The sequence below is a fragment of the Anomaloglossus baeobatrachus genome, chromosome 1, assembly GCF_048569485.1.
Source record: "Anomaloglossus baeobatrachus isolate aAnoBae1 chromosome 1, aAnoBae1.hap1, whole genome shotgun sequence".
In the NCBI taxonomy this organism is placed as follows: Eukaryota; Metazoa; Chordata; class Amphibia; order Anura; family Aromobatidae; genus Anomaloglossus; species Anomaloglossus baeobatrachus.
In genome coordinates this window covers 852,890,958-852,918,327 of record NC_134353.1, presented here as the reverse complement: position 1 = coordinate 852,918,327, position 27,370 = coordinate 852,890,958, and the positions used below count along the sequence as shown (strand labels likewise).

The following is a 27,370-nucleotide window of genomic DNA, read 5'->3' as shown; positions in this document are numbered from 1 at the left end:
TAGGTGAGGGCACTATGTCTATGGGGCAGAATAACCGTCTCTGCTTTTCCTCACACAATTCCTACACCTTATCCACACTCCTCCAGCCTGAAGGTAAGCTGCTATAAAAATGGAAACACTTCTATGTGTTCCTCATGCCCAGATCCCACAGTGACTCCTTCACCCTTATCACATGTAGGAGCGGCAGTCACTGAGGTAAGTGCAGCAGATGGCGCCATAACGCAGCACTCTTCCCGCCATTTCCCCTCACAGCAGTTGCGCACGGACTCGGCAACTCTCACAGGAGGCGCTTGTTACCGCGGAGTCCACATCACGATTCCTGATTGGTAGATATCATTAGCTTGTAGCCAATCAGAATGCTCAGAGAACGGTCGCTGGGCGAACTTAGTCTGGGTTTGTGTTCCGCCGGCTGAGGCGCGTCAGTCTGTCGGTGCCGGCTGTTGTGGGCGGCAGGCACATCCCGCAGTGCACGGTGCTCCATGTCCCAGTGTGTAGAGATTACAATGGCCAGCGTGTACCCGAACAGCTAGCTCCTTATTTCCTGCGTCTATGAGGTACAACATGGAAGACAATGAACTTGCTGCATTGTACATATTCCTCACAGGAATGAGGCCGAGGTGTATGTAATGGTATTGTGTCCTCAGAGCTAATTACACAGCGCCAGCTAGTGGCCGATTACACAGCCTGCCACAGGTCCTCTGGTGCCTAAAATGTCCTTGCAATGTAGCTATTCTTATAGACTAACCAGTTATTGTAATTATCCTTATTACACAATACCTGCATTTCCCCCTATCTAGCCAATGCCTAAATGTTTTTTATTTACTGTACTTTTAATTATGTAATTTGAGGGGTCTCACACAGGAGGCTGGAGCTGCACTCTCCCCACAGCATCCATCACCCCTCCTAGTGACCGCGCTGCTTTTGCTAGTGTCTTGCATCGCAGTCCCCAATACTTCGATGGTTATAGACGCTGTGGGTTATGAGCGCAGACAGCACCAACACTCTGCTTCAGTCTGCTGCTGCCATAGCTTCAGTGAAAAAAGATGTCAGGGGGCGTTTATTGAAATAGTGATATCACCCCACAGCTTCCTTCACAGCCCCCTGATGACAATTCGTTTGAGAGCAGTGCCAGAAACAGAGGCTGGCGCTGCACTCACCTCTCCAATAGCGTCCATGACCTTGGATGCACGACATTTTCAGATGGTGGATAGGTAAGAAGAAATGAATCAAACTGCAGCGTTGCCCCCTGGTGATGCCCTGTTCCAGGAGGGGTGATGGATGCTGTGGGGAGTGACTGCAGCCCCAGCCTCCTGTAATGTCATGTTTGAGATTTCTTTCAAACACTGATGACGATTCGTTTGAGAGCAGTGCCAGAAGCAGAGGCCGCCGCTGCACTCACCTCTCCCAGCATTCATGGTGATGGACGCTATTGACCTTTTTAGAAGGTGGCTATGCAAGAAATTAGTAACTGCAGCGCCACCCCCTGGTGACGTCCTGTTCCAGGAGGGGTGATGAACGTTGTGAAGAGTGAGTGCAGCCCAAGCATCCTGTGATGTCAGGTTTGGAACTCCAGACGAATGAAAATTTCACAGAACGTGCAGTAAAAAAAAACCAAAACACCTTTTTTTTCACGGACGTGTAAAAGATGCGTATGCATTTGCGTGTGTCCGTGTGTGTGTTCAGCGTGTGCTATATGTGTGACATCCGCATAGCACACGGACAGTATAAATTTCTAACAATAAGGAATAACGTTTGGAACACCATTCTAAGTCTGAACTGGGTGCAAAAACCTAAAAAAACATCACTATGGGGAGATAAGGTATGCACACTGGTGTGCATACCTTATCTCCCCATAGTATAAATTTCTATACTTACCTGTCCATGGTGCTGATGTCTCTAGCACTGCTGCGGCTTCCAGTTCACGGTGCAGTGAATATTTGGAAAACACAATGAGCAGGGGTTGGAAGCAATTGATAGCAGCGGCAGAGACAGCAGGCCTGGAGAAGGTGAGTGTAGAAATTAATTTTATTTCACAGAAACGTTTTCAACGGTACGTGTCACACTGTTGTCACACGGATCAAATCTGTGAGGTCTATGTGACACCCGCGCTGCCAGAGAAAAACGGACATGTCTACGTGTGGAGCACACGGACACACAGTCCATGTGAAAACACGCTTGTGTGTGCAAACACATTGATTTTAATGGGTCTTTGTGTGCCCATGTCTCCGGTACGTGTGAAAACGGACGTCACATGTACCGGAGACAAGGTTGTGTGAAGGGGGACTTAGGGATTAGCTAGATAGGAAGAAGTGTAGGGTATTGTATAATAAACTTATTTGCAAAAGCAGTTAGACTATAAGAATAGATATTTAGGCTGTGTGCACACGTTGCGTTTTTTTACCGCGGAAACGCTGCGTTTAGAACCGCAGCGTTTCAGTGGCAAATTGCATGCGTTCAGCTTTCCCAGCAAAGTGTATGAGAAAGCCGAAAAATCAGTGCACACGCTGCGTTTCTATAAGCAGCGTTTTGGATGCCAACAATCGGTGCGGAAAGAAAAGCAGCATGTCACTTCTTTTGTGCGGTGTGGCTGCGTTCTCTCCCCCATTGAATCAATGATGTGGGTCAGACCGCAGCTACACCGCAGTGAGCTGCTTTTTTGTTGCGGTCCGCGGGCTTTGTCGGCATGCCAGAACGCAGGCATTTACCTGCAAGTGAGGTCAAGAGGTTTCCTGTTGACCTCACTTCCTGGCAAAGTCCTGGAAAGCCCCCGGTGTCGCCAAAGTGCCCGCCCTGACCCCCGACCCCCCCCCCCCTCCTGAAAATCTAACATGGCTGCGCGCACAGTAGCGCACCGGCCGCCCTGCTCCTATGATTTCTGTCGCATGTGCCTTGAGACATGCGACAGAAAACTGCCCCCCAGGCCCTGCCAGGTCACCCCCTATTCCCCCGGTATTCCCCCCTACCTGTCCGGTCGCAGCGCTGATCCCCTGCGGCCCCCTCCTCCTTCACAGCAGACGCCGGCCGGTCACATGAGCAGAGCAGCTGACAGCCAGCACTGTGTTCAGAGAGCTGTGCTGGCTGCTCGCACTCTGCAGCTGTGACCTGGGGAGAGTGGGTACAGATTTTTGGCACCCACTCTCCTCAAATGGAGGGTCTGCCCTCCTAGAAAATGGGGGATACGTTCCCTGAACGTGCCCCCATATTCTAGAAGGTCCAGAGCCGACGTGGGACGTCCAAATGGATTTCTGCGGACCCATTTTTTTCAAATTTTTTGATTAAATTGGAGAACAAGGGAATGATTTGGGGAGTGTTTTTTCTAATAAAAATTTTGTTGTCATTTTTTTTTGCTTTTGTTAACTGTCAATTAGTTATGTCTGGTATCTGATAGACGCCGTGACATCACTAATTGCTGGGCTTGATGCCAGGTGACATTACACATCTGGTATCAACCCCATTTATTACCCCGTTTGCCAACGCACCAGGGCGCGGGATGAGTTGGGGCGAAGCGCCAGGATTGGCGCATCTAATGGATGCGCCACTTCTGGGGCGGCTGCGGCCTGCTATTTTTAGGCTTGGAAGAGTCCAATAACCATGGCTTTTCCCACCCTGAGAATACCAGACCCCAGCTGTCAGCTTCACCTTGGCTGGTGATCTAATTTGGGGGGACCCCACGTTATTTTTTTTTTTTAATTCTTTATTTATAAATTTAAAAAAAAAGCCTGGGGAGCCCTCCAAATTGATCACCAGACAAGATGAAGCTGCCAGCTGTGGTTTGCAGGCTACAGCTGTCTGCTTTACCCTGACTGGCTATCAAAAATAGGGGGGACCCCACGCCATTTTTTTCATTTTCTTTTTTTTATAAATACTAAGCTAGGCACCCTTTAGTGCCACATGAAAGGTACTAAAGGTGCCAGCTTAGAATATGCAGGCGGGGGTGGGACGTTATATATATTTGACATCCATTCATCCATTGACGCTTTTTTGGCTGTGTGCCCACAATCAGGTTTTGCAGCATTTTGGGCGCTGAGTGTTTTTCCCTGCGTCCATAACGCTGCGTTGTGCAGTAGAAGCACAGTGGAAGGATTTTTGGAGATCCCGTGCCCACTGTGCTTCTTTTCTCCGCAGCATAAACTGACCGGTGGCACAGCTTCCCGAGCCTCAGCATGTCAATTTATGCTGCGGAGACAAGAGTGTTCTCTGCAGGTAGCATAGAGCTCCACAGCAGCCTGAACCCAAATCGTGTGGAACACCATTCTAAGTCTGAACTGGGTGCAAAAAATCTAAAAAAACATCACTATGGGGAGATAAGGTATGCACACAAGTGACTATGTAAGGGGAATACATGGAATAGCAGAAACTGCTGTGTGAATACTGACTTGAAAAATCCAATAGCTATATGCAAGAGTGAAAATGTGAAAAATGGAATCTGCATTACTGCCATGAACATATGAATCAAAACGAAAAAATATTAACAAATAGGAATAACGTTTGGAATTGTTCCAAACGTTATTCCTATTTGTTAGTATTTTTTCGTTTGTGAACCCTCCCCAACCACACCTATTGCCAATCCATATCATACGCATAAATAGCCTGGGTCTCAGCTTCCCATACACGGTAAGTTTTTTAACTGCATGAGAGGATGCAGTTAAAATATGTTCATGGCAGTAATGCAGATTCCATTTTTCACATTTTCACTCTTGCATATAGCTATTGGATTTTTCAAGTCAGTATTCACACAGCAGTTTCTGCTATTTCATGTATTCCCCTTACATAGTCACTGGTGTGCATACCTTATCTCCCCATAGTGAACCCAAATTGTGGGCATGGCCAGCTGCGTTCTCCCGTGGACAACACTCACATCTCTGCAGGAAGGTGTGATACCAATGTGATATGACTGAAAGAATGTGTGATTAGATAGGCATAATCATAATCATAAAAGATAGGAGTGATCCCAGATATTATTTGACCTATCAATAATTCAGTATCAAAGAGATGTCCTTTGGAGGGCCAATATGATGACCAAAGAATACATGTCTTGAAGCAGTTTTCAAGATAAAGGAAGTAACATTCACAGTTCCACTTGCCGGAAACTTGTGGTTAGCTTAAAGACAGGTTTAAGGAAGCTTGCATATGAAATTTACGGCTCATTGCAATATTTCACTAACACAATGGTCAACTGTGGTCGGCCAGTTGACCACTGGCTAAATGTGCAGGAAATGTGCAGGAAGCTACTGGTGCCCACAGCAGCTTGTGGTCAAGTTACATGAACATGACTCAGCTGTCATATGCTGGTGACCATGTAAACCCAACCTACAATATTTTCCTATAAAAAATACACCGAACTCGCTTAATGTTAGGGAAAAACCTTCCAGGACATTGAAGTGTACGTACGCACTGTTCCTGTGATGCAAGATGCCATGATGTTGATTCCTTTATCATTAACTCGAGTTCCCTCCGATGTGAAAGGATTGCTACAACAAACGGTAATGTTGATGCATATTTCTGTTATTATATAAGATTCTAAATGCCTATGTACCATTAACTATTCATGTGCTATTAAAATAAATAGTATCTTGCTATAAAGAATATTAGTATTCGTGCCTGATTAGGATATCAGTGAGCGCTTCGTAAGTACGGGCTTTCAGCCCCCTTTTTAGTAGAATTTAGCAAGACATAAATTGGCGTAGTCGGCAGGATACATAAATTGGCGTAGTCGGCAGGATTACTTCTATAAGAAGTAATTAACGAATTTTTGTAATTTAGAAATTAAAAACATATATTTGGCAAATTTCCAGATATATTTTTTCAATCTTTTTGCATAGTGTCAAAATGTTCAGAAAACGTAAGGATAATGTTAAGGAGGTTGTTGTGGAGATCCCGAGCTGGATTGAGGCTCCCTACAATCTTATAGCACATGAATTGGTCAATTGTGGATTGGCAGAACAATGGCAGAATAAGCTCAAGGGTTGTGAAGCTACTGATGTTGTGAATGTACTCAGTGGTGCCCCTGTGAAAACAGGTGATCTAGTGTCTTGTGGATTGGCAGAACAATGGCAGGACAAGCTTAAGGGTAGTGAAGCTACTGATGTTGTGAATGTACTCAGTGGTGCCCCTGTGAAAGCAGGTGATGTAGTGTCTTTAGCACGGCACAAACAATGTCAGAATAAGCTTAAGGGTAGTAAAGCTACTGATGTTGTGAATGTACTCAGTGGTGTCCCTGTGAAAACAGGTGATGTAGTGTCTTTAGCACTGCACAAACAATGGCAGGATAAGCTTAAGGGTAGTGAAGCTACTGATGTGAATGTACTCAGTGGTGTCCCTGTGAAAACAGGTGATGTAGTGTCTTTAGCACGGCACAAACAATGGCAGAATAAGCTTAAGGGTTGTGTACCTACTGATGTTGTGACTGTACTCAGTGGTGCCCCTGTGAAAACAGGTGATGTAGTGTCTTGTGGATTGGCAGAACAATGGCAGGACAAGCTTAAGGGTAGTGAAGCTACTGATGTGAATGTATTCGGTAGTGACCCTGTGAAAACAGGTGATGTAGTGTCTTTAGGACGGCGCATCTGGATTTTGGCAAGTGCATATAGTGTAATGCATGAGCGTAATCTAAAGATGCAGAAGAAAAGTTGCCAGATGGAACAAAAGATGATAGAATTAGGTTGCCTGAAAACAGTTCTGGAATGTAATACCAGACTGTTGAAGGATAAATTGGAACATTATCAGAATGTGGCAGAAAAAGCTGCCATAAAAATTGCTCAAAATAAGTATAAGAAAAGAAGAGGAAAGGTAAATAAAACCAAAGTACATAAAAGTATCGTCTCAGCTTCTATAAACTGGGATCCCGATACTTTGGATGGGGATGTGTGGGATTCATCTTCATCATCTGATGAGGAGGATTACCATAAAGGGAAGATTCAGGCTAATCCAGTAAGGAGGCGCCTAGAGAGGACAGAGAATGAGATCATCCGGGAACATGTCCGGGATGGTCAGGGGAATCTGCAATATGACGAAGATGGTAATGCCATCATAAATGAGAGAACGATTCCTCATGTAAAAAATCGAGTAACCATTGAAGATTACTCTCAAGGAGAAGTTGATAGCATTTTAACACAGTTTAGACAAAAACCAGGAGAAGGAGAAATTCCCTGGTTGGTCAGGATGCACGATCTCGGAGGAGGTGGAGTGCACTTTGACGCCGGAGACGTGGCAAAATTTGTCACCATGTCTCGTGACCCAGTAATTCACAGATCAATAAAAAATTATTTTGTTGATCATAATGAGCATGGTACTCAAAACTTAATCATGATCTTAGCCCATGCTTTTCTGGACAAATATCCATCAGAAGCAGACTTTCCTATCAATGATAAACCTTGGTATACCTCAAAAGATGGTATGGAAGGGCTGAAGGAAGAAGCAATGAGGAATGCTCTTCCTCTTTTGGGAATGGATGATGATTATCTCCAGTACCCATTGACAGCCAGCATAAGAAATAGGCTGGTTAAACATGCTCCTCCAGCATACAAAACAGTTATTTTAACCTTAACTGTAGCGCTGACTGGAGAATCAATCTGTGTAGTTCTAGGGAGGATGAGGGAGTTACAGGATATGGGACAGAGGGATAAACCGTACCCTGGAGGCCATGTTGGTAACAGTAATCTAAACAATCCTGATTGGAAAGAGAAATCAGTAGGGAAGGCCCCACGAGTGTCTCGCAAAAACATGTTCCAGGCTTTGCTTAAAGCCGGGATCAATAAGGAAAGGATTGATGGAAAGGAGACAGGAGAATTATGGAAGTTGTACAAACAGAAAGTTCTATCCACAAAGAAAGTGACAACTACAAATGTGGAAGGGGGTTCAAAAAACCCCAAGGTAAAGAAATCAGAGGGAAAAGGGGGAAAAACCCCCAAAGAATGTGTCTTGGGAAGATTTTCAGTCAGTTTATCCATGGGAAGAACTGGCTGCAGCCGTGGCCACAAAGGTCACGGAAGGAAGGGCTAATACACAGACTGAAGTCTGTGTAAATGAAAGTTCAGAAGGAAGTGATTTACCATAGGTAGCCAGCCAAGCCCCCCTATTGATGAAAAGGGACAAACGTCCCTACGTCAATCTTAGCATACATTGGAAAGGGGGAAATGTTCAAAGAGTCCCAGCTTTGATTGACACGGGGGCGGAGGCTACTTTAATTCATGGAAACCCAGAAACAATAAAAGGACCTCGAGTAAAAATTGCTGGACTAGGTGGCAGGGCTGTGGAGTCGGTAAGCCAAACCTTCGACTCCGACTCCGACTCCGACTCCTCAAATTCTCTTGCACCGACTCCGACTCCGGCTCCGGCTCCGACTCCGACTCCGGCTCCGACTCCGACTCCTACATATATTGCTTATAGTTAGGTGAAAAATTTATTGTAGTACATGAATATGTGTATGTGAACATCAGACATTTAATAATTTTTATGATACAATAATCAAGATATTTGGATAGAACATAAAATATATTTATTAGAATACAACTTTAGAACACAAAAAACTGTAATAAATTGTAAATATGTAATACACTATGTAATATACAGTAGATTACATATATATCTTGTGTGTGTATATACACTGTGTGTGTATATATATATATATATATATATATATATATATATATATATATATATATATATATATATATATATATATATATATATATATAACATATTTACAATTTATTAGTTTTTTGTGTTCTAAAGTTGTATTCCAATAAATATTTTATGTTCTATCCAAATATCTTGATTATTGTATCATAAAAACAATTAAATGTCTGATGTTCACATTGTACTACAATAAATGTTTCACTTAAATATAAGCATTATACTAAATGTTATTATTTAGTAAAATATTCAGCACATTCTGCATTGCACTCCTGTCCCCAATTTATTATATATTTTAGGAGTCGGAGTCGGTGCATTTTATACCGACTCCGACTCCGACTCCACCAAAATGAGCTCCGACTCCGACTCCACGACTCCGACTCCGACTCCACAGCCCTGCTAGGTGGTCAAGTGATCACCGGGGTTCAGACACAGGTAGCTTTGAAGATAGGTAATTTACCTATCAAGGAGTATATGGTACTGGTAGTACCTGTACCAGAATATATTTTGGGAATTTATATCCTAAAATGGATGACTCTTAATCGAACCGAAGGAAAATTCTCCTTTGGGGTTATGTCTTGTCATAAGGAAATGCAGATTTCACATTATATCAATGATATAATGATACAAGGACAAGATGAGCAAAGTGTGAAAGATCAATTGACAAAACTGGTTGCTCATATGTGGAGTAAAGGATGGGAAATCAGTGATGCCAAGGTTCAAGGACCGTCTCAGGTGGTAACATTTCTAGGGATTCAGTGGAACAAGGGGCACAGAGAGATCTTGCCCAATGCCAGACAGAAAATTATTAATTTTCCGGTCCCTAAATCCAAACAGGAGACTCCCTCTTATATTGGATTGTTTGATTTTTGGAGACAACATATCCCTCATTTGGGACAAATGTTGGCTCATTTGTACAAAGTAACGAGTAAAAAATATGAGTTCCAATGGGGAGAGGAACAGCAAAATGCGTTTGAGATCGTCAGGGAAGTGTGGCAAGACATTGAAGGGATTATTCAATCTACCAAGACCACTGTATTTCATGTTGATGCTCATGTCCCTACTAACTCACTTGAACGTTTGTTTAATTCAGAAGCAGATAAAGCAGCAGCCATCAGACAAATCAGTCCAACAGTTGACAAGGCAAGGTACAGCTGTTTGGGCACACCAGAAAGAGCGACACCTTATTCAGCAGGTTTAGACCTCAGTACATTGGAAACTGTCGTGGTACCCCCAGATGGTGTTGTAAATAAGCGGAATCCATGGTATCGGTTACTGGGAAGAGCTCGATAGTGATGAGATAGAGAAATTCCTGTGTTTGATGTTTGCCTCTCTGGTCGTTGGATGGACAAGTCTACATCAGGAGGAACCTATGGCGAATGAATTTCTGATGCACCATCACATTTTCAACACACAGATTGCTGGATCTGTACACATTCTTCGGTTACAGCCACCAGTATCCCTTATCTGGATGTCCCGGTATCGATGGAGGAAATCTTAAAGTGGAAAAGTTGTTCTGATCATCTTGCTGATAAAGACACTCGATGTGTTCATCTATAGAATGCGACAGTACCCATTTCCATAGTGGGATGGATCAATCTTCCATGGTGGCAAGGCAATTTGAATGCAACAGTCACCAATTTGCAATATCTGGCTTTTAAGGGAGGAATTTGGGTACTAAGATATAAGACTGGACTGACTAACCTGGGATTCATCCCTATGGGGAATATAAAAATAAGTTTTGGGACAGCTATAAATACTGTAGATGCTTTTAAACCCAGCTTAGTGGAAAGGACAATTCATGATATGTTATGGCCTTATGCCAATATGTTCATAAATGGGACTAGTGAAACTTGTAGTAACATATCGGGAAATGTAATGTGTAATGATTCCTTTGAATATCGAGCAAATGCCAAAACACATGATATTCAAGGGAGCTTTTCAGATAATATTGCTTTTAGTTTTAATATACTGTACAAAAGTAGTGAAAGTGATTATATTTGTGATTCAACGTTTATCTAAACAAACCAAGAAAACAAAATTTGTGGCAAACAATATTTCTTGGTCATGGTATGGTATATTCCGAGTGATCTTCTTCTAGTGGAATACTGATGATGGAAAATAATCCCTGGGATCAAGGACCGATTGTGATATCAATGTGATATGACTGAAAGAATGTGTGATTAGATAGGCATAATCATAATCATAAAAGATAGGAGTGATCCCAGATATTATTTGACCTATCAATAATTCAGTATCAAAGAGATGTCCTTTGGAGGGCCAATATGATGACCAAAGAATACATGTCTTGAAGCAGTTTTCAAGATAAAGGAAGTAACATTCACAGTTCCACTTGCCGGAAACTTGTGGTTAGCTTAAAGACAGGTTTAAGGAAGCTTGCATATGAAATTTACGGCTCATTGCAATATTTCACTAACACCATGGTCAACTGTGGTCGGCCAGTTGACCACTGGCTAAATGTGCAGGAAATGTGCAGGAAGCTACTGGTGCCCACAGCAGCTTGTGGTCAAGTTACATGAACATGACTCAGCTGTCATATGCTGGTGACCATGTAAACCCAACCTACAATATTTTCCTATAAAAAATACACCGAACTCGCTTAATGTTAGGGAAAAACCTTCCAGGACATTGAAGTGTACGTACGCACTGTTCCTGAGATGCAAGATGCATTGATGTTGATTCCTTTATCATTAACTCGAGTTCCCTCCGATGTGAAAGGATTGCTACAACAAACGGTAATGTTGATGCATATTTCTGTTATTATATAAGATTCTAAATGCCTATGTACCATTAACTATTCATGTGCTATTAAAATAAATAGTATCTTGCTATAAAGAATATTAGTATTCGTGCCTGATTAGGATATCAGTGAGCGCTTCGTAAGTACGGGCTTTCAGCCCCCTTTTTAGTAGAATTTAGCAAGACAGAAGGCTGACACTGTGTACTAGACGCCGTGTCGCTGGATCACGGCCACATAGCCTAAAAGTGAGAATATTGTTGCTACAGCAACATTTTGGGTGAAGTAGCTGTGGATTCAAAATGCTTAATATACTCCTGAATAAAATCCTTGAGGGGTGCAGATTCCAAAATGGGGTCACTTGTGGGGGGTTTCTGCTGTATAGGTACCCAAGGGGCCCTGCTAATGTGACATGGTGCGCAAAGTTTATTTCAACTTTTCCAAAATTCACATGGTGCTCCTTCCATTCCAAGCCCTCCCATTTATCCAAACAGAATGTGGAGAAGAAGGAAATGACATCACAGGTTTTTTTTTTCCCAAAGGTCTGTGTTCAACCAACTTTATTAACACTGACAAGTCTTAAAAAACGCACCTAAAAAAACGCATGGAAAACGCATGCGTTTTCGATGCGTTTTTCTCAAAAAGCATTATTTACAATTCTCCCCTCTGCCAGAGGGTGCGTTTTTTTCCGCGCTGAAAAAAAAGCAACGTGTGCAGTAAGGAAATTTTAGGTATCATACCACTTCCTTAACAAATCCCCAATAGCAGCGTCACCCACACCTCTCCTAATAAGGCTGGGGCCACACGGGGCACTACTGCGATGCTCGCATGAGACTCGGCTTGCACTGGCAGTACAGCAGGAGCCGAGTGTCATACGAGTGTGCCTACATCTGAGGTCCGATCATGTGAGCAGACCTCAGCTGCGAGGGGCAGGCTGGCACGGAGGAGGGGCGGGAGGGATTTCTCTCCCTCTCTCCTCCGTAGCCGGCTATTACCATTCTCGCTCTGCACGCGTGGTACACCAGTATACCGCGAGTGCAGTGCGATTTTTCTCTCGCCCCATTCACTTGAATGGGTGTGAGAGAAAGAGGCTCAGCTTACAATCGCAGCATGCTGCGATTGTTTTCTCGGTCCGATTAGGGCTGAGAAAATAATCGTTCATGTGCGCTGGCACACAGGCTAGAATTGGTCCGAGGGGAATGCGAAGTTTTATCGCACTCCACTCGCACCAATTTCTTTGTCGCTCCATTGGGAGACCCAGACAATTGGGTGTATAGCTTCTGCCTCCGGAGGCCACACAAAGTATTACACTTAAAAGTGTAAACCCCTCCCCTCTGCCTATACACCCCCCCATGCATCACGGGCTCCTCAGTTTTTATGCTTTGTGTTGAAGGAGGCACACATGCACGCAAGCTCCACAATTTAGTCAGCAGCAGCTGCTGACTATATCGGATGGAAGAAAAGAGGGCCCATAACAGGGCCCCCGGCATGCTCCCTTCTCACCCCACTCTGGTCGGCGGTGTTGTTAAGGTTGAGGTACCCATTGCGGGTACAAAGGCTGGAGCGACATGCTGTTTTCCTTCCCCATCCCTTAGGGGCTCTGGGTGAAGTGGGATCCTAACCGGTCACCAGGCACTGGGACCGTGCTCCCTCCGCAGCCCCTGGGGGAATCTGCTGGACAGGAGACCGGGTATCGTCAGGGACAGGCCCTGCTCCTCTGAGGTACTCTGTGTCCCCTTGGGGACGGCGCATAGAGCGCCTGTGTAATGGACGCTGCAGCAGCTGCTGGGTGTGTTTGTGCGCCGGGACTACCGCGCTGACCGCGCTTGTTTGCTGGCCGCGCTTATAACTTTAGTCCCCGGCTTTTGCGGCCTAGTACCGCATACTCCCGCCCCCGGGCCTGCCAGTCAGGGGTAAGGGCGGGACACTGCACTGGACGTCAGCGCTGAGGGCTGGAGCATACTTAGTATCCTCCTCCCCCTCACTGAGCACCGTGGGGCACCAGATTCCCGCACTTTCTGAGGCACGCCCACGGCTCCCTCCTCCTCTCAGAACGCTGGCAGCCATTCCTATCAGCACTTCTGACGCTGGAGAACTTCAGAGGGGAGACAACACCGAGCTCTACAGCTCTGGGAGGCCCAGGCAGGGAATCTGGAGGTCACACAACCGCTGAGAGCGGTCGGTAAGCCGCACCTGTTACTAGGTGCTGGCCCCCCTGGGTGCCGAAGTGTATATTTATATGCTTATATTGTATACATTTACTCTGTACGGCCGCACTATTTGCTTTTGGCTATATACCCTCTCTGATTGCTCTAAGAGGAGACAACAGCATGTCGTCCGCAAAAAGCAAGGGTGCCAAGGCACAGGCTTACTTTGCAACCTGTACATCATGTGCGGCTATGCTACCTGCAGGTTCCACCTACCCTCATTGTGTGCAATGCTCGGCCCCTGTGACACTCACTCAGCAGGAGCCTCTACAACTGTTGGGACCCTCGTCCCAGGTGGAACCACCTGCTGCCACTGTCCAGGTGACAGGGACAGAGTTTGCAGTATTCGCTGACAAACTTTCTGAGTCTATGGATAAATGGTCTGCTAAGATACTAGAAGCTTTGCAGTCCAGACCGGTAACACAGGCCCCGGGCACTGTTGAATCATTGCTCTCAGCCCCCCCTCGGTCGGCGCAGCAAAGTGCTCCTGGGGTGACTCATAGGTCCCACGGTGAGGACTCCGACACGGACCGCAGTCCCAGACCGGCTAAGCGGGCTCGCTGGGAGCTTCCCTCGACTTCATCACACTGTTCAGGGTCTCAGCATGAGGACTCTCTGGAGGATGAAGCGGAGGTGGCAGATCAGGGCTCTGATCCTGACGCCGCTCTCAACCTTGATACACCTGAAGGGGACGCCATAGTAAACGACCTTATAGCGTCCATCAATCAGGTGTTGGATCTTTCTCCTCCAGCTCCTCCGATTGAGGAGTCAGCGTCTCAGCAGGAGAAATTCCATTTTAGGTTTCCCAAACGTACACGGAGTGCGTTTCTTGATCACTCCGACTTCAGAGATACAGTCCAGAAACACCGGGCTTTTCCAGATAAGCGCTTTACTAAGCGCCTTAATGACACACGTTATCCCTTCCCCCCTGACGTAGTCAAGGGTTGGGCTCAGTGTCCCAAGGTGGATCCTCCAGTCTCTAGACTGGCGGCTAGATCCATAGTTGCAGTGGCAGATGGTGCTTCACTCAAGGATGCCACTGACAGGCAGATAGAGCTCCTGATGAAATCCATCTATGAAGCTATCGGCGCGTCCTTTGCTCCGGCATTCGCAGCCGTATGGGCACTCCAAGCTATCTCAGCTTGTCAGTCTCAGATTAATGCAGTCACACGTGCCTCTACTCCGCAGGTTGTGTCCTTAACCTCTCAGGCGTCGGCGTTTGCGTCCTACGCCATGAATGCTGTCCTGGACTCTGCGAGCCGTACGGCGGTAGCATCCGCCAATTCAGTGGCAGTCCGCAGGGCCATGTGGCTACGTGAATGGAAGGCAGACTCTGCTTCCAAAAAGTTCTTAACCGGTTTGCCATTTTCTGGCGACCGCCTGTTTGGCGAGCGATTGGATGAAATCATTAAACAATCCAAGGGAAAGGACTCGTCCTTACCCCAGTCCAAACCAAACAGACCTCAACAACGGAAGGTACAATCGAGGTTTCGGTCCTTTCGGCCCTCAGCCAGGTCTCAATTCTCCTCGTCCAACAGGCCACAGAAGGGTCAGAGGAACTCCGATTCATGGCGGTCTAAGTCACGTCCTAAAAAGAACGCCGGAGGAACCGCTCCCAAAGCGGCCTCCTCATGACTTTCGGCCTCCCCAAACCGCATCCTCGGTCGGTGGCAGGCTCTCCCGCTTTTGCGACGCCTGGTTGCCACATGTCCAAGACCAATGGGTGAGAGACATTCTGTCTCACGGTTACAGGATAGATTTCAGCTTTCGTCCCCCGACTCGTTTCTTCAGAACATCTCCGCCCCCCGAGCGAGCCGATGCTCTTCTTCAGGCAATGAGCACTCTGAAGGCAGAAGGAGTGGTGATCCCTGTTCCCCTTCAGCAATGGGGTCACGGGTTTTACTCCAACTTGTTTGTGGTGCCAAAAAGGACGGATCTTTCCGTCCCGTTCTGGACCTCAAACTGCTCAACAGACACGTGAAAACCAGGCGGTTCCGGATGGAATCTCTCCGCTCCGTCATCGCCTCGATGTCCCAAGGAGACTTCCTAGCATCAATCGACATCAGGGATGCTTATCTCCACGTGCCGATTGCACCAGAGCATCAGCGCTTCCTGCGTTTCGCCATTGGGGACGAACACCTTCAGTTCGTGGCACTGCCTTTCGGCCTGGCGACAGCCCCACGGGTCTTCACCAAGGTCATGGCAACAGTGGTAGCAGTCCTACACTCTCAGGGACACTCGGTGATCCCTTACTTAGACGATCTGCTTGTCAAGGCCCCCTCTCGGGTGGCATGCCAACACAGCCTGAACATTGCGCTGGAGACTCTCCAGAGATTCGGGTGGATCAATTTCCCAAAGTCAAAATTGACACCGGCCTAATCGCTGACATATCTCGGCATGGAGTTTCATACTCTCTCAGCGATAGTGAAACTTCCGCTGGACAAACAGCGTTCACTACAGACAGGGGTGCAATCTCTCCTTCGAGCCCAGTCGCACCCCCTGAGACGCCTCATGCACTTCCTAGGGAAGATGGTGGCAGCAATGGAGGCAGTTCCTTTTGCGCAGTTTCATCTGCGTCCACTTCAATGGGACATTCTCCGCAAATGGGACAGGAAGTCGACGTCCCTCGACAGGAACGTCTCCCTTTCTCGGGCAGCCAAGGCCTCCCTTCAGTGGTGGCTTCTTCCCACTTCTTTGTCGAAGGGGAAATCCTTCCTGCCCCCATCCTGGGCTGTGGTCACGACGGACGCGAGTCTGTCAGGGTGGGGAGCGGTCTTTCTCCACCACAGGGCTCAGGGTACCTGGACTCAGCCAGAGTCCTCCCTTCAGATCAATGTTCTGGAGATAAGGGCAGTGTATCTAGCCCTAAAGGCGTTCCAGCCGTGGCTGGAAGGCAGGCAGATCCGAATTCAGTCGGACAACGCCACGGCGGTGGCATACATCAACCACCAAGGCGGCACACGCAGTCGGCAAGCCTTCCAGGAAGTTCGGCGGATTCTGCTGTGGGTGGAAGCCACAGCCTCCACCATCTCCGCAGTTCACATCCCGGGCGTAGAAAACTGGGAAGCAGACTTTCTCAGTCGCCAGGGCATGGACGCAGGGGAATGGTCTCTTCACCCGGACGTGTTTCAAGAGATCTGTTGCCGCTGGGGAAGCCGGACGTCGACCTAATGGCGTCCCGGCACAACAACAAGGTCCCGGCATTCATGGCACGTTCTCAAGATCACAGAGCTCTGGCGGCAGACTCATTAGTTCAGGATTGGTCGCAGTTTCAACTGCCTTATGCATTTCCTCCTCTGGCACTGCTGCCCAGAGTGTTACGCAAGATCAGGTCCGACTGCCGCCGCGCCATCCTCGTCGCTCCAGACTGGCCGAGGAGGTCGTGGTACCCGGATCTGTGGCATCTCACGGTGGGCCAACCGTGGGCACTACCAGACCGACCAGACTTGCTGTCTCAAGGGCCATTTTTCCATCTGAATTCTGCGGCCCTCAACCTGACTGTGTGGCCATTGAGTCCTGGATCCTAGCGTCTTCAGGGTTATCTCAAGAGGTCATTGCCACTATGAGACAGGCCAGGAAACCAACGTCCGCCAAGATCTACCACAGAACGTGGAGGATCTTCTTATCCTGGTGCTCTGATCAGGGTTTTACTCCCTGGCCATTTGCCTTGCCCACTTTTCTGTCCTTCCTTCAATCCGGAATGGAAAAGGGTTTGTCTCTCGGCTCCCTTAAGGGACAAGTCTCGGCGCTCTCTGTGTTTTTTCAAAAGCGTCTAGCCAGGCTTCCACAGGTACGCACGTTCCTGCAGGGGGTTTGCCACATAGTCCCTCCTTACAAGCGTCCGCTAGAACCCTGGGATCTGAACAGGGTGCTAACGGCTCTTCAGAAACCACCTTTCGAGCCAATGAGGGATATTTCTCTTTCACGCCTTTCGCAGAAGGTGGTCTTCCTAGTGGCAGTCACATCACTTCGGAGAGTGTCTGAGCTAGCAGCGCTGTCATGCAAAGCCCCCTTCCTGGTGTTTCACCAGGACAAGGTGGTTCTGCGTCCGGTTCCGGAATTTCTCCCTAAGGTGGTATCCCCTTTTCATCTCAATCAGGATATCTCCTTACCTTCTTTTTGTCCTCATCCAGTTCACCAATGTGAAAAGGATTTGCACTTGTTAGATCTTGTGAGAGCACTCAGACTCTACATTTCTCGTACGGCGCCCCTGCGCCGCTCGGATGCGCTCTTTGTCCTTGTCGCTGGCCAGCGTAAAGGGTCGCAGGCTTCCAAGTCAACCTTGGCTCGGTGGATCAAGGAACCAATTCTTGAAGCCTACCGTTCTTCTGGGCTTCCGGTTCCTTCAGGGCTGAAAGCCCATTCTACCAGAGCCGTGGGTGCGTCATGGGCATTGCGGCACCAGGCTACGGCTCAGCAGGTGTGTCAGGCGGCTACCTGGTCGAGTCTGCACACGTTCACGAAACACTATCAGGTGCATACCTACGCTTCGGCAGATGCCAGCCTAGGTAGGCGAGTCCTTCAGGCGGCGGTTGCCCACCTGTAGGAAGGGGCCGTTTTACGGCTCTTTTACCGAGGTATTCTTTTACCCACCCAGGGACTGCTTTTGGACGTCCCAATTGTCTGGGTCTCCCAATGGAGCGACAAAGAAGAAGGGAATTTTGTTTACTTACCGTAAATTCCTTTTCTTCTAGCTCCTATTGGGAGACCCAGCACCCGCCCCTGTTCCCTTCGGGCTGTTGTTCTTTTGTGTACACATGTTGTTCATGTTGAATTGTTCTTGGTTCATGGTTTTCAGTTCTCCGAACATCCTTCGGATTGAATTTACCTTAGACCAATTTATAAGTTTCCTCCTTCCTGCTTTTGCACCAAAACTGAGGAGCCCGTGATGCACGGGGGGGTGTATAGGCAGAGGGGAGGGGTTTACACTTTTAAGTGTAATACTTTGTGTGGCCTCCGGAGGCAGAAGCTATACACCCAATTGTCTGGGTCTCCCAATAGGAGCTAGAAGAAAAGGAATTTACGGTAAGTAAACAAAATTCCCTTCTTTCTCACCGTGTGGCTTAGGCCTAACAGTGCCAACCTACCTGCCACCCATACTGCCCCAAATAAGTGTCACCCAATGCCCATAAGTGTCACTCACACTGTGCCTCAAATAGCAGGACTCTCCCCCCCCACATACTGCACAGCTGTATTTTCAGTTTTTAAGTCTCGTACTCTGACTTACCAGCAAAAAGAAATGGCAGCCCCTAGTAGATGGAAAAAATAAATTTTACTATAGTTATATTGAAAGTATTAAAAATATTTGGTTATATAAAATGCTATATATTACCTTTAAAGGGAACCTATCAAGTGCAATATGCACCTAGAACCACGGGCAGTTCTAGCTGCATATTGCTATCCCTGCCTAACTGTCCCTGTATACACTAGCATAGATAGAGATCTATAGAAAAAGTATTTGTAAAGATCGTATATTATATGCTAATGAGCGAAGGAACTACCGTATTTTTCGGACTATAAGACGCACTGGACTATAAGACGCACCCTTGTTTTAGAGGAGGAAAAAAATAGAAAAAAAATAAAATGAAAGTAAAAGAATGTGGTCATGACACTGTTATTTTACTGCTGACAGTGTTACTGAGGTAATAATATCCCTAAATTCTGTCCTCATATCCCCCATTCTGGGTACCTTCCAGGTATATATGGCCCCCATCGTGGAATATGTATGTTCCCCAACATTATATCTGTGATCCTCCAATCTGGTGTGTGTGTGTGTTTGTGTGTGTATATATACAGTCAGGGCCAGAAATATTTGGACAGTGACACAGGTTTTGTTATTTTAGCTGTTTACAAAAACATGTTCAGAAATACAATTATATATATAATATGGGCTGAAAGTGCACACTCCCAGCTGCAATATGAGAGTTTTCACATCCAAATCGGAGAAAGGGTTTAGGAATCATAGCTCTGTAATGCATAGCCTCCTCTTTTTCAAGGGAGCAAAAGTAATTGGACAAGGGACTCTAAGGGCTTGCAATTAACTCTGAAGGCGTCTCCCTCGTTAACCTGTAATCAATGAAGTAGTTAAAAGGTCTGGGGTTGATTACAGGTGTGTGGTTTTGCATTTGGAAGCTGTTGCTGTGACCAGACAACATGCGGTCTAAAGCGGGCTTTACACGCTACGACATCGCTAATGCGGAGTCGTTGGGGTCACGGAATTCGTGACGCACATCCGGCCGCATTAGCGATGCCGTTGCGTGTGACATCGATTAGCGATTTTGCATCGTTGCAAAACAGTGAAAAATCGCTAATCGGCGACACGGGGGTCCATTCCCAATTATCGTTACTTCAGCAGTAACGAGGTTGTTCCTCGTTCCTGCGGCATCACACATCGCTGCGTGTGACGCCGCAGGAGCGAGGAACGTCTCCCTACCTGCCTCCCGGCCGCTATGCGGAAGGAAGGAGGTGGGCGGGATGTTACGTCCCGCTCATCTCCGCCCCTCCGCTGCGATTGGGCGGCGGTTCAGTGACGTCGCTGTGACGCCGCACGGACCGCCCCCTTAGAAAGGAGGCGGTTCGCCGGTCACAGCGACGTCGCCGGACAGGTAAGTATGTGTGACGGCTCTGGGCGATGTTGTGCGGCACGGGCAGCGATATGCCCGTGTCGCGCAACAGATGGGGGCGGGTACGCACACTAGCGATATCGGGACCGATATCGCAGTGTGTAAAGTAGCCTTAAGGCTATGTGTCCACGAGAGAATGTTGCTGCGGATTTTTCTGCCTCAAAATCCGCAGCTTTCCCCCAGAATCCGCACCTTAGCATAGCTGTGGATTTGACGCGGATTTCGTTGCGGATTTCGTTGCGGATTTCGTTGCGAATTTTGATGCGGATTTTGTCCATTGTACTCTGTGTTTCTGAATAAAGCTTTGACTGTTTTGAAGGGAAAAAAAGTCTCTATGTAATTTCCTGTCCCAACCCTCTTTTCTTCTCCATTATCCATTTTGTTAGCAGTCTCACAGTGTGCTTATACAGAAAAGCTGCGGCCAACACCACTGGGCTCTGCCAACACCACTGGGCTCTTACATTCTAACAGGCTGTATATAATAACCCAGTGGTGGTGGCCGCAGCTTATAGCCAAAAAATGTGGTCCCATGTTCCCTTTCACTGTTATTTAAAAAAAAAAAAAAAATGTGCTCCGCTGTATTTTCACTGTCCAGCCCGATGCAAGCGAGCAACTGAGGGCTGTGCTTCTCAGCGGGATAAGGCTGACGCATTCTCTGCCCCTCCCGCTGAGAAAAACAGTCCTCAGCTGCCCCTGAAAATGGCGGCTTTGTTGTGAAGCGCCATTCTCAGGTGCTGTACCGAGGCTCATCCAGCTGCCCTGATGCATTGGCTCGGTAATACGGGGTTAATGCCAGTTTTCTGCAAACTGGCACTAAGCCCGAGGTTCATAATGTCATGCCTGTGTAGACAGCCATTATGAACCTCCATTTGGGAAAAAAGAAAACACAACACCTTTATTAAAAATTTTAATTGAAAGAAAAACACACACACATCCCTGATTGCCATCTTTATTACTCCCAAGCCTCAGAGGTTAATCCAGGACAATATCACAGGAAAGCTCTCTGCCGGCTGCTGGGAGCGGCAGAACTCACTGGCCGGGTCAGCTCAGTTCATAGCTGAGCTCGGGTCAGCTGACTTCACAGCATCAGCTGACCCGGGCACAGAAGTCAGCCGGTCACAGCAGCCGTCAGTGTATTAAATGCTGCACAGCTCTCTTCCGGCAGCTGGGAACGTCTGACTTCAGAGCCCTGGTCAGCTGACTTAATTCGCGAGCGCGGGCGGGTCAGATGAATAGTCGGCCGATGTGCACTCATCTGACCCGGGCACGGACATCAGCCGGTCCCAGCAGACGGAAGAGAGCTTTGCAGCATCTCGTACACTGACGGCTTCTGGGACCGGCTGACGTCCGTGCCCGGGTCACATGAATGCACATCGTCAGCTGTCGGTGTGCAGTCAGCTGACCCGCCTGCGCTCGCGAATTAAGTCAGCTGACCAGGGCTCTGATATCAGACGTTCCCAGCTGCCGGAAAAGAGCTGTGCAGCATTTAATACACTGACGGCTGCTGTCACCGGCTGACGTCAGTGCCCGGGTCAGCCGGGTGCACATCGGAGCTGTCATGGATTATCGTCGGGGGATTCAGGGAGTAATAAAGATGGCAATCAGGGATCTGTGTGTGTGTTTTTCTTTCAAATAAAATTTTTAAAAAAAGTGTTTTCTTTAGTACCAAACGGAGGTTCATAATGGCCGTGTCTACACAGCCCAGGCCAAAAGCTAATGCTCTACCAGGATACAGCTAAACCCCCACTAATGTGGAAGCGTCACAGGTGCAGGAGAAGCAGATCACACACACACCTCCATGGAATGGAGGGGAGGCGAATGCTAGATAATAAAACTGCACACAAGTGGCTTGCATAGAGCGCTGTTCACATGCAGATGGCACAGTCACAAACCCGCAGCCTATTAGGTGACGCCCTTCTATTAGATCAGGCGGGCTGCCAAGCCGTACCCCACTGTGTATCATGCACGGACAGACACTCTACAATGCAAGGCCCAACAGAAAGGGGCCTGGCTGTATCCTGTACAAACAAAAAAATATGAGGTTTTTGTTGGTATTTATGGCCATAAAACGTAAGCCTACACCCTCGTCACGGGACCTCATGTCTGTAGGTCCCTACACTAAATATAAAAATAGCAACAAAAAGAGGACAAATTTTTGGTTTAGCTGTATCCTGGTAGAGCATTAGCTTTTGGCCTGGGCGATGTACACACTACAGCCCAACTTGCTGTGAGTAATACTTAATTTTTGGAGGACATTGTCCTCTTTTTTGTTGCTATTTTTATATTTAGTGTAGGGACCTACAGACATGAGGTCCCGTGACGAGGGTGTAGGCTTACGTTTTATGGCCATAAATACCAACAAAAACCTCATATTTTTTTGTTTGTACAGGATACAGCCAGGCCCCTTTCTGTTGGGCCTTGCATTGTAGAGTGTCTGTCCGTGCATGATACACAGTGGGGTACGGTACGGCTTGGCAGCCCGCCTGATCTAATAGAAGGGCGTCACCTAATAGGCTGCGGGTTTGTGACTGTGCCATCTGCATGTGAACAGCGCTCTATGCAAGCCACTTGTGTGCAGTTTTATTATCTAGCATTCGCCTCCCCTCCATTCCATGGAGGTGTGTGTGTGATCTGCTTCTCCTGCACCTGTGACGCTTCCACATTAGTGGGGGTTTAGCTGTATCCTGGTAGAGCATTAGCTTTTGGCCTGGGCGATGTACACACTACAGCCCAACTTGCTGTGAGTAATACTTAATTTTTGGAGGACATTGTCCTCTTTTTGTTGCTATTTTTATATGCCGTGTCTACACAGGCATGACATTATGAACCTCGGGCTTAGTGCCAGTTTGCAGAAAACTGGCATTAACCCCGTATTACCCAGCCAGCCAAATGCATCAGGGCAGCTGGATGAGCCTCGGTAGAGCACCTGTGAATGGCGCTTCACAACGGAGCCGCCATTTTTAGGGGCAGCTGAGGACTGTATTTCTCAGCGGGAGGGGCAGAGAATGCTTCAGCCTTATCCCGCTGAGAAGCACAGCCCTCAGTTGCTTGCTTGCATCGGGCTGGACAGTGAAAATACAGCGGAGCACATTTTTCACAATTCTTTTTAAAAAAAAAAAAAGACCTGGGATCCTGTTTTGCCAGCTAAAAGCAAGCAGCCTGTAACTAGCTGCTTTTAGCTGGCAATCCAGAGTCCGGACACAACACGACTACACTGCCACTACTCTACACTACAAAATGGTGAAACTTCCTCTTCCTGAACTATCCTACATCACTTCCTGCGGATTTGTTTGCGAAATCCGCACCAAATCCACAGGAAAAAGAGCCTGTGGGAACAGACCTACGGATTTCTTGCGGATTTTACACCTTGCATTGACTTGCATGGGAAAAATCCGCAACAAAATCCGCAACAATAATTGACATGCTGCAGATTTTTCCAGATCAAAATCCGCGGCAAATCCGCCGCGGAAAAATCCGCAGCATGGGCACAGCATTTCCAAAATGCCATTGAAATGGCTTGGAAGTGCCGCTGCTGCAGATTTTCGGTAAATCCGCGGTAAATCCGCAGCGTGGGCACATAGCCTTAGGAACTCTCAATTGAGGTGAAGCAGAACATACTGAGGCTGAAAAAAAAGAAAAAAATCCATCAGAGAGATAGCAGATATGCTTGGAGTAGCAAAATCAACAGTCGGGTACATTCTGAGAAAAAAGGAATTGACTGGTGAGCTTGGGAACTCAAAAAGGCCTGGGCGTCCACGGATGACAACAGTGGTGGATGATCGCCGCATACTTTCTTTGGTGAAGAAGAACCCGTTCACAACATCAACTGAAGTCCAGAACACTCTCAGTGAAGTAGGTGTATCTGTCTCTAAGTCAACATTAAAGAGAAGACTCCATGAAAGTAAATACAAAGGGTTCACATCTAGATGCAAACCATTCATCAATTCCAAAAATAGACAGGCCAGAGTTAAATTTGCTGAAAAACACCTCATGAAGCCAGCTCAGTTCTGGAAAAGTATGCTATGGACAGATGAGACCAAGATCAACCTGTACCAGAATGATGGGAAGAAAGTTTGGAGAAGAAAGGGAACGGCACATGATCCAAGGCACACCACATCCTCTGTAAAACATGGTGGAGGCAACGTGATGGCACGGGCATGCATGGCTTTCAATGGCACTGGGTCACTTGTTTATTGATGACATAACAGCAGACAAGAGTAGCCGGATGAATTCTGAAGTGTACAGGGATATACTTTCAGCCCAGATTCAGCCAAATGCCGCAAAGTTGATCGGACGGCGCTTCATAGTACAGATGGACAATGACCCCAAGCATACAGCCAAAGCTACCCAGGAGTTCATGAGTGCAAAAAAGTGGAACATTCTGCAATGGCCAAGTCAATCACCAGATCTTAACCCAATTGAGCATGCATTTCACTTGCTCAAATCCAGACTTAAGACGGAAAGACCCACAAACAAGCAAGACCTGAAGGCTGCGGCTGTAAAGGCCTGGCAAAGCATTAAGAAGGAGGAAACCCAGCGTTTGGTGATGTCCATGGGTTCCAGACTTAAGGCAGTGATTGCCTCCAAAGGATTCGCAACAAAATATTGAAAATAAAAATATTTTGTTTGGGTTTGGTTTTTGTCCAATTACTTTTGACCTCCTAAAATGTGGAGTGTTTGTAAAGAAATGTGTACAATTCCTACAATTTCTATCAGATATTTTTGTTCAAACCTTCAAATTAAACGTTACAATCTGCACTTGAATTCTGTTGTAGAGGTTTCATTTCAAATCCAATGTGATGGCATGCAGAGCCCAACTCGCGAAAATTGTGTCACTGTCCAAATATTTCTGGACCTAACTGTATATGTATATATAGAGTTATATACTGTGTGTGTGTGTATGTATATGTGTGTGTATATGTATGTATATATATATGTGTATATGTATATATATATATATATATATATATATATATATATATATATATATATATATATATATATATATATGATCCAACCCCATCCAGGTGTACAGTAATGCCTTTATATACTACATTATTTATTGCCTTACTTTTACTGATGTGCTGCTCACCATGCTTCAGTTTGATTCTGGCATTACAAAGGAAGTCTCCCATATCTCAAGGACCTGCAGTGATGTAATGAAGAGGCGGGCACTGTGCTGCTCTGGCCCACCCCTCTGCATTACATCACTTGTTAGCTACGGAAGACTTTCTAGTGCAGAGGTTCCCAACTCCAGTCCTCAAGGCACACCAACAGTGCATGGTTTCAGGATTTCTTTAGCATTGCATGGGTGTTGGATTCAGCACCTTTGCAGGTGATTAAATTATCACCTGTGCAATACTAAGGAAATCCTGAAAACATGCACTGTTGGTGTGCCTTGAGGACTGGAGTTGGGAACTTCTGTTCTAGTGCAGAGGCAGCAGGAGCAAAGTGGAAGTAATTTGAGCCCTCAGCACAGAGACTGCGGCTGTGCTCTGAAGGTATGCCGTGCTCTGGCCCGGACACTACAGTGATGTGCCGTTCTTTCGGGCCAGACATGACTACAGCTGCCCCCTGCTCCTGCCTCCTAAACAGCGGACACACAGTCTCCCCAGCCGCTGCAGGAAGCCGGGGGCTGGAGAACCCACGTGTGACCGCTGTTTACATTAAACTATTGAGTTGCTGCTCCTCACCCCCGCTGACTGCAGAGAGAGGTGGACTGGGATCAGCTAATGAATATTCTCTTACTTTAAGCAGCGGGCACACGTGGTTCCTGCAGTAGGGACGCTCCCTGCCTCCTGTGGTCCCACTGCATAGCGCTGACTCCCCACAGCTCCCTACCCCGCAGCTTCAGACCATAAGACGCACCCCACACTTTCCTCCCAAATTTGGAGGAAAAAAAGTGCGTCTTATGGTCCGAAAAATACGATAGTCCAAAGGGTATTTCTCCCCTTAGCTGGTCGGCCCACATAGCATGCTAGCACGCCCCTGTGGGCGTACTAACATGCTAATGATACGCAGCGACGCCGCACATACCTCATTGTTCATGGTGGCTGGCAGAGGATAGATGTACACTGGGCATGATCCAGAATCCTCAGCACTTCCAGTCATGCGCACTGTACCTCACTGAAGCCGGGAAGCTTACCGGCATCAATTTAGTGTGAATGATTGGAAGTCCTGGGTACTCCAGATCATACGCAGTGTGCATCCATCCTCCGCCGGCTGCCATGCGCCGTGAGGTGTGTGTGTGTGTGATGCCCCTGGACTAGTCAGGTCGTCACAAGGTACTGCATGCTCTTTATCTCTTAGTGCAGGACTCAACCTCTCTTGGTTTTGGGTTCCCGACTTGCAGTACTGCCTGCATAAGCATTGAAAAATCCCAATCACACCTCGCACCGCACCACACCCTGTCAAGCACACCAGTTGGCTGCTAAGCTGGAATAGGGCCGCTCACCTAGGGGTCAGGCAGGGAGGTGGGAGGTGACAAGTGAGTGCACTGGTAGCCCTCGAGCAGTGAGGAGCTTGGGGGAAGCTGGGAGTTGGAGCTCCCAGGGGAGAAGTAGATTGGGTTGCAGACGGTGGTCTTGACCCGGAGGAGTCGGAGACCAGGTCGCGGGATATTGGGACTGGGTGCCTGGCTTAGTCTAGGAGGATGGTCAGCAGTAGTACAATAGCCGATCTGGGACCGAAAGCACGTTGGGGAGACCCTTGAGCCACGAGCAGCGACACCCGGATCCGAGCGGTTCGACCGCTACAGAGGCGGCACATGTGCGATGTCACTGCGTATCATTAACACGTTAGTACGCCCACAGGGGCGTGTTAGCATGCTATATGGGCCGACTAGCTAAGGGTAGAAACGCCCTTGGGACTAGTCCCCGTGCTCATTAGCATATTATAATAGATCTTTAGAAATACTTTTTGTAAAGATCTCTTTATCTATGCTAGTGTTTACAGGGACAGTTAGGCAGGGATTAGCAATATGTACCCAGAACTGCTCGTGGTTCTGGATGCATATTGCACCTGACAGGTTCACTTGAAGGAGTTTTCTGACTTCCTTGCTGGATATTTAGCATTTTCTCTCTGGTGATTTCATAACTGCCGAGTCACTCTGGTAACATTAGGGTAACATTAGGCTGCTTTCACACATC

General features: G+C 47.2%; 1 protein-coding gene across 2 annotated transcripts in view; it reads left to right on the top strand.

Moving 5' to 3' along the window:
- Positions 1 to 466: 466 nt before the first annotated feature.
- The window catches only part of ANKRD31 (ankyrin repeat domain 31), a 408,642-nt gene continuing 381,738 nt past the window's right edge, over positions 467 to 27,370 (top strand). For both annotated transcript variants that reach the window (XM_075342271.1, XM_075342267.1), the window contains exon 1: positions 467 to 554. In XM_075342271.1, the coding sequence (XP_075198386.1) occupies positions 550 to 554 (5 nt within the window). In that variant the 5' untranslated portion in view covers positions 467 to 549. The remainder of the gene's footprint in view (positions 555 to 27,370) is intronic.